Raw genomic sequence first — 7,768 nt, forward strand, 5'->3', positions numbered from 1 at the left:
CTCATTTCAAAATTGACCACCTTGTATTGCATCGCTGGGTAGAAACACTTAACTAAAGTTCCCTCAAATATACAGAATATTAGTGTTCTATTAATTTCTCTACAGATAGACCAATGTGGTCCAAGCTTGAATTAGGATACATCCCTACTTTCTGAGATCTTGGATGGTTGCTTGTAGTTAACGTGCAGGCTAAGTCTACACGTCAAGCTAACGAGAGACTGTCTCATGGCTAAATTAAGGTCTGCACTAAACAGCATGCTGTGGGTTCAAGCCTCATGTCCTGCCACATATTCCTGCTGCCTTTAAAAACATGGAATACATCGTAGCTTGCTTTCCCCCCCATTTAACGGCAACTATAAAATAAAGATATTACTGACAGACCCGAAGAATTTCAAATCAATAGGGAATTACCCTTTTGTTTTGATCTGTAAATAAATGTCAAGCGCAGTTTGTCAATGTGGTGAGTTGTAGACTGGCAAAAAGTTGAACTGCTAGACAAACACTTGAGTTAAATGGCAAAAAGAGTAACACCCTATTTTACAGTACACCAACTTGTACATTAGACCATAGGAACAATGGTATGCTTCACTCAAATACCTTTATACTATATCATCTAATTTTCTCTGATATGTATAGCAGTGCTTTAGTAAAAATCTAAATGCTTTAAAAGACCAAATCATACTTGTAACTACATTATTCTCTTATGCATGTCTTCTATACCGTCGCTAAACCAGCCTTTTGAAGGAAAGGATTACATTCTAACACAGTTAACATGAACATTAAAACATGACAAAGTACAAAAAAAAACTACATGGAATTAAGATTTTATTTAAAGCTGTTCAGAAAGGCTTAGAGAGAGAATGAGCGTGACAAATGTACTATTGCTATATAAAAGTACATTGTTTTGAGGAGTGGTGTAGTGGTATAAAAATAGGTGGGTAAACTGATCGCCGGTCAGGGTGAAAAAAGCAACACTCCACACATTTGCAATGCATTTGCGTTTACCCTCCACTACACCACTGGTTTTGAGGAATAAAAAGAAAGTCTATACAGAAGCAGTATTCATCTGAAATACGTAAATGCCAAGTTGACACTAAAAAAAAAAAATCCCCATACAATTTTTCACAGTACATAAAATGTAATAATCCATGTATGACTTAAAATATAGTACAGTTTGAAAAGTAAAAAAGTTGAATGGATCATTTTAGAATCTGCGACGCTTGTTGGCAAAGTCAGCAGGGCCTTGGCCAGGGCCTCTTGCGAAGCCAGGTTGGCCTCCTACGGGCATGGTGTCGTTTCCTGCCCCCTGCTGGAGAAAACAGAAAATAAATAACATGAGTGACATTTACATGACACCATTAGAACACCAGAGGTGAAATTATCAAATACATTCTTGTTTATGTTCTCTTTGGCACAATAAATTAGTTAATCTTGGTATGTAAATATATTGTTTGTTATTCTAAGTGGTCTCTTATATTACCATTAAAGGGGGGTTCTCAGCAGGCATGTTGGCAGCTCCAGGGTTGGGCCCGCTGGGCTTTCCTTCAACACCACCCATTGTGTTTCTGTTCATTCCTTGACCTACACCAAACCAAGACAGACAGCACATCTGCAAACCAATGCAATATATACTAAATAACATGGTGCCCTTGATAGCTCAGTGAAGATCTGACCGCTAATGGAAAACTTACCTTGCATGTGCATCCGCATATCCTGCTCCCACAAAAAAAAGAGATAAAAAATACATGAAAGGTATTTCTTAAATCAGATACATTAAACAATATACAGCTTTCAGAATACCCAACCAAAATTGTTTTTTTTAGCGAATACTTGTCCTTTTTCCGATTGCTGAATACCAGTAACCACAAACAAAACAATTGTAAAGATGCTTAGAAACATTTTAGGCAACTTTAATTTCTGTGTATTGAGGAATAAAACCTGTGCATTTAAGCAGTGTCAAGAAGCAAAGACTCACATTTCCAGGGAAGTTCCCCTTGAAGCCCTCCTGCTGCCTCCTCATCCTCTCCTCAGTGTGCATCCTCATCTCCTCCTCCCTCCTGCGATGCTCCTCTTCCTGACGCAATTCCATCTGCTTCCTCTTCTGCATCTCCTGGTTATGGAGCTCCTCCATTCTCCTCAGCTCCTCCTGACGCCTCAGCAGGTCTATAATGAGATGAATACCCCATTTGTTAGTAACCCAGTCAAAAGACCTAAAACATATGAATCAATTGCTAACAGGACTACATTCAAGCGGTGTGGTATGCGATTGACCTCTGGGCTAAATATGGTGGTAGGACACTTTTCCCATAAGACACCACGTTGTGTTCATCAGTATCCTAAACTTTGTATTGATATGCGTCTCTAGAGTGGACCGAGACCATACATGCATACCTTGTCTCATCAGGACAACCTGGTGCTCATGTCTGGCTGCCTCCATCTCCTGTTCCAGCTTCTCCTGAGCCTCCTTTATGTTCCTGTCGACCTGCTCATACTGCTGCTTCTCCATCTCCAAAAGGGCCTTCCAGCGCATGGCATACTCATACTCAAATGTCCCTGGCTGAGCAAACCTTGGTGGATGCTCCCGCTCCCTGGCGGAGAGATTTTACATAAGAGAAACAGCTCTGTACGCAACATTTTCAAGTTATGGATTGTGCCTCTTTTCAGCAGCAAAGTGTGAGATTGTTGTACGCACAGTTCTGACCAATGCATTCTGAGAAAGTATGCCAACTCTGTATGATTACTCACTTGTGAAAAACTTGGTTTTTGTTTACAATCCTCTCCGGCAGTCCCTCATCCTCATCAAACTGCTCCATTGGTTCGACTGTTACTGGCCTGGGGAATCTGAAAGCAGAAAACAATCAGCATGACGACTTCTGCCATTTTGAAAACCTCACAACAAATGCATTTGAAACGTCAACATGTTTTAATACATTTCCAGCATAATACTTACGCAGTCAATAGAAAGGCTCCATCTGCACACCTATCCAGAGCCTTCCTTGCTGCAGGCTTGGCTGTGTATTCCACAATCCCCTTTCCTGTGGGTCTCCCTCTATCATCCACTATAACTATGGCTCTTTCAATCTGGCCAAAGAAGGAGAAAGCCTCTTCCAGGAGCTCATTGGAAATGAACTGTGGCAAATTCCTCACAGCTAGAGCAGCACCATGTGTCGCAAACCGCACACGCAACTGTCTGCCTCTGAATGAGGTTTCATCAAGTTCAGCTTTAGCAATCTCAGCCACTGTTTTTGTCTCCTGTTGGTAGAAAAATATAAAATTAGAACATTTCCAAATTGATCACATAAATAGAAAGGTTGGCTATTGAGCAACAAATCCAACACTTAGGGCAAAACAGACAGGGTTGGCTTAACTTCTTATGGCTGCAGGGGCAGTATTGAGTAGCTTGGATGAAAGGTGCATAGAGGTGCCCATAGTAAACTGCCTGCTCCCCAGTCGCTAATATATGCATATTATTATTCGTATTGGATAGAAAACACTCTGAAGTTTCTAAAACTGTTTGAATGATGTCTGAGTATAACAGAACTCATATGGCAGGCAAACCCTGAGAAAAAATCCAAACAGGAAGTGGGAATTCTGAGGTTGGTAGATTTTCAACACAGCCCCAATTGAACAAACCATGGGATATCTATGAGTTTGCACTCCCTACGGCTTCCACTAGATGTCAACAGTCTGTAGAACCTTGTCTGATGCCTCTACTGTGAAGTGGGGCCGAAGGACAGGAAATAGTCAGGTCTACCATGACCTGACCATGCGTGTTCACATGAGAGGGAGCTCTGTTCCATCGCATATCTGAAGTTAATGTAATTCTCCGGTTGGAACGTTACTGAAGATTTATGTTAAAAACATTCTAAAGATTGAGTCAACACATCGTTTGACATGTTTCTACTGACTGTCACGGAACTTTTTGACATGGTCTGCTTTTAGTGAACGCGCTCTGACTTTTGATTTGTTTACCAAACACACTAACAAAAATAGCTATTTTGACAAATGATGGACATTAACGAACAAAACGAACATTTCTTGTGGAAGTGGGAGTCCTGGGAGTGCATTCCGACAAAGATCAGCAATGGTAAGTGAAGATTTATAATGCTTTTTATGAGTTTTGTTGACTGCACAATTTGGCGGGTAACTGTATGGCTTCCTTTTGTGGCTGAACGCTGTTCTCAGATTATTGAATATTGTGCTTTTGCCGTAAAGCTTTTGAAATCTGACAGCGGTTGCATTAAGAACAAGTGTATCTTTAATTCTATGTAAAACATGTACCTTTCATCAAAGTTTATGATGAGTATTTATGTTATTTGACGTGGCTCTCTGCAATTTCTCCGGATATTTGAGGCATTTCTGAACATGGCGCCAATGTAAACTGAGATTTTTGGATATAAATATTAACTTTATCGAACAAAACATATGTATTGTTTAACATGAAGTCCTATGTGTGTCATCTGATGAAGATCAAAGGTTAGTGATTCATTTTCTCTATTTCTGCATTTTGTGACTCCTGTCTTTGGCTGGAAAATTGGCTGTTTTTCTGTGATTTTGCGGTGACCTAACATAATCGTTTGTGGTGCTTTCGCTGTAAAGCCTATTTGAAATCGGACACTTGTGGGATTAACAACAAGATTACCTTTAAAATGGTATAAGATACATGTATGTTTGAGGAATTTTAATTATGAGATTTCTGTTGATTGAATTTGGCGCCCTGCACTTTCACTGGCTGTTGTCATATCATCCCGTTAACGGGATTGCAGCCATTAGAATTAAGGCATCAGTATGCATTAGTTCGGCTGGCACCCAACCGAACTCAGCTTGCATACTGCCTTAAAAGACCTTGGCTTGAAAAATTAGAAAAAAAGCAACAATAGCACCGTTTGTCTATTTTGAGATGACATAGCCAGCATACACTTCCTCAAAAGTCAGATATTTCATTTTTATTTAACTAGGCAAGTCAGTTAAGAACGAATTCTTATTTACAATGACGGCCTACCCCGGACAAACCCTCCCCTAACCCAGACGACGCTGGGCCAATTGTACAGCCCGGGATCGAACCAGGGTCTGTAGTGACACTTCTAGCACAGATGCAGTGCCTTAGACCGCTGCATCTAAGATGAGATTTTAGTCACGCAATTTCACATCTAATATGTTTGCAGTATTTCTCAATTAAAAAATGTGCATGAAAATGAGTTGTCTCTGGTTGAATGACAAAGACTATTGAAGCATCTCTACCACTGACCAATCACCAACAAAGGGGTGTAGACTTCAGCTTGCCACCAGAAAAAAAAAAGTGTGCGCTCCCGAACAGCTGAAAAAACCCTCACCGAAGTCCAAAACGTCACAAAATGTTGTCATAAAATATGCACAAACTCTTCCTAACTGTTTCGGCTGGGAAGCACACGGACGGCCTTTAGACTATTGACAACATTTAAACTATTTTGTCTCCAAATGTTAATTGAAAACAAAAACATTTGCACAATAAGCGCTTGTCTCACATACATCATTAGTTAGAGTTGTTAGTTGGCTAGCGAATTTGAGCATGGACATGAGTCAAAACATGCCATGGTATCAATAAGATATGTGCTGAAACGAAGCCAAGATTCCCCATTGTTGCTAGCTATCTGACCATTCAGATTCATAACGTACACCTTCCAGCCACCTTGTTGTGCAAATCATGTGTGAGGTCAGCTAGTCTGTTTTCCATATGATTTAGGATTGAGGAATATAACTTCCATCACTTGAATATGCTGCTGCGACAGAGTGGAAATTCCACCTGACCAGGGTGTGAACTTTCAACCCTTCTCAACGTAACAACTCACTCGAGGCACTGTCAATACTACTGACCTGGAAATGCCAAGGCAATTCTGAATCCGGGGCGACAGCATTTATAGATCTCAGTAAGGCAGTAGATATCCACTTGGTCATCCACTACACTAGCAACTTACCAGTCTAATGAATCCAAACCCCCTGTCCTTGTTGATGAAAATCTCAGCTGCCTTGCCATACTTGGAAAACAACTTCTCCACCTCCGCCTCTGTAACACCAGTTGGTAAATTTCCCACAAAGAGACGGCTACGCTGAGTGTAAGTCTTCTCTCCTGGTTTCCTGAAGTTCTGTAGATCTATGGTTATCCCAGCATCTACAGAGAAGCAAAATATTATAATAATCTAATACAGGAGGATTTCATTTCCTTCCAATACAGGGCTCAGGAGGCGATGAATCCCATCTTACTTGGGCTCTCCTGCTCATCTGCATGCTGTCCATTGCTGTTATCTCCAGGTTTTTTCTGACTTTCCATCTGGTGTCTAGATGGGCCATGATTCTGCTGTTCACCACGGTGGCCCCAGTTTCCTTGCATCTAATAAAAAAGGACAGTCATTAACACAGTCACTACATTAATTATAAAGAACATAATCGGGTTAGCTAGTTATGAAACAAAATAAAAAGATTCCAAAGCCAGATGAACGATTTAACGTTAGTTAGCTACTGTAAGTGTTCAGTTAGTTATATAACGTGAATTGATCATTTCAAAGTCTAAAATATTTTTGGTTAACGTTTAACAAGCAAATAGTAGATGGTAAAGAGTGGCGTTTTGAGAGATAACGTTACTATCGGCTAAGTAATGAAATGCGACATCGCTGGCTAGTTAGTTAATTGTCAAGATAGAGTAAAGCGACTACCTAACGCGTTAACGTTAACTAGCCGAATTTGAAAGCCACCTAATTAGCTAGCTAACTAGTTCAAGGCGTGGATTGGCAGCTAGCAAACAAACATCGATGTTGAAACAATCAGTTAACGAACTAAAACGTATTAGCACACGTTCGATAACTAACGATAGCTAGCAGTTAGCTACCTTATACATTTGGGAAGCTGGCTAGCAACAACTCTCGCAAGCTAAGCTAATCACCCCCACTCCTAGCTAACAATAGCTAGCTAGCACACTCGTTTTTTTTCTAGCAAATGAATCCAACATATTGCTAACTAATATAAAATACTTTTCAGATGAAAGCACAATTTTTGTATATCCAACCATTACTTCATACCTTTACCAAAATAAATGTTTGGGTCAATACGATTCCAACGCACGTAGCAGGGAAAATCGCTCTATACAAAGAACAGAGAATGGATTTCACAAACAACCTTGATAACGCATGAGAAAGTAGATTTGCTGACGGAGAGGAGGCGGGTGTCGTGAAGACATGCAGTGATTGGAACAATTGCTGTCAATTATATAGAGAAGAACATATCTAACAATCTGATTGGTGCATATTCTATTTGAACGTTCTTTGATTTTTGTCTGGAAATGACGTTTATAGTTTGTACGACGCTAAAGGGTAAGACAAATAGTAACTGTGTCTTTTTGGTGGCACCAATAACTCCGCCATGGTTTGTTGGACAAAGCCTGAGGGAAATGTATGGCGTTTTGTGATAAACACCCAAAATAAGGAATGTGGTAAACACAGGCTTAGCAGATTTTATACGTTTTGTCCTATGAGATCATCTTCATCAGCTAAAGTCAGTTTTTGTGAATTTTGACATTTATGTTATAGAAAAAGCACATAAAGGCTTCATAATTCCAGTGGTGACCTGTCATTCAGGGAAGGTTTTGAGGCCTACCTTTTAAAAAATATATATTTTTGATTGCCTGTCTGGTGGAATTATTGTAATCAAAAGGAGAGACTTTTAGATTTCTTCAAAACAATCAAACTTTATTATTTCATTACTGCACTAATGGAGCTGGTCGGTAATCACCGCTGGA

General features: G+C 40.0%; 1 protein-coding gene across 1 annotated transcript; it reads right to left on the reverse strand.

Moving 5' to 3' along the window:
• Positions 1-807: 807 nt before the first annotated feature.
• LOC120045077 (non-POU domain-containing octamer-binding protein-like) lies at positions 808-7,167 on the reverse strand. Its single transcript, XM_038989947.1, has 10 exons — positions 7,053-7,167; positions 6,241-6,367; positions 5,955-6,148; positions 2,951-3,252; positions 2,746-2,841; positions 2,392-2,588; positions 1,976-2,163; positions 1,692-1,713; positions 1,481-1,581; positions 808-1,309 (listed from the first exon to the last, which is right to left on the reverse strand). Exons 2-10 carry the CDS (start codon positions 6,365-6,367, stop codon positions 1,205-1,207), a joined length of 1,332 nt encoding a protein of 443 aa, XP_038845875.1. The 5' UTR covers positions 7,053-7,167; the 3' UTR covers positions 808-1,204.
• Between the last annotated feature and the right edge of the window lie 601 nt (positions 7,168-7,768).

Source organism: Salvelinus namaycush, chromosome 3, assembly GCF_016432855.1.
Source record: "Salvelinus namaycush isolate Seneca chromosome 3, SaNama_1.0, whole genome shotgun sequence".
Taxonomy (NCBI): Eukaryota; Metazoa; Chordata; class Actinopteri; order Salmoniformes; family Salmonidae; genus Salvelinus; species Salvelinus namaycush.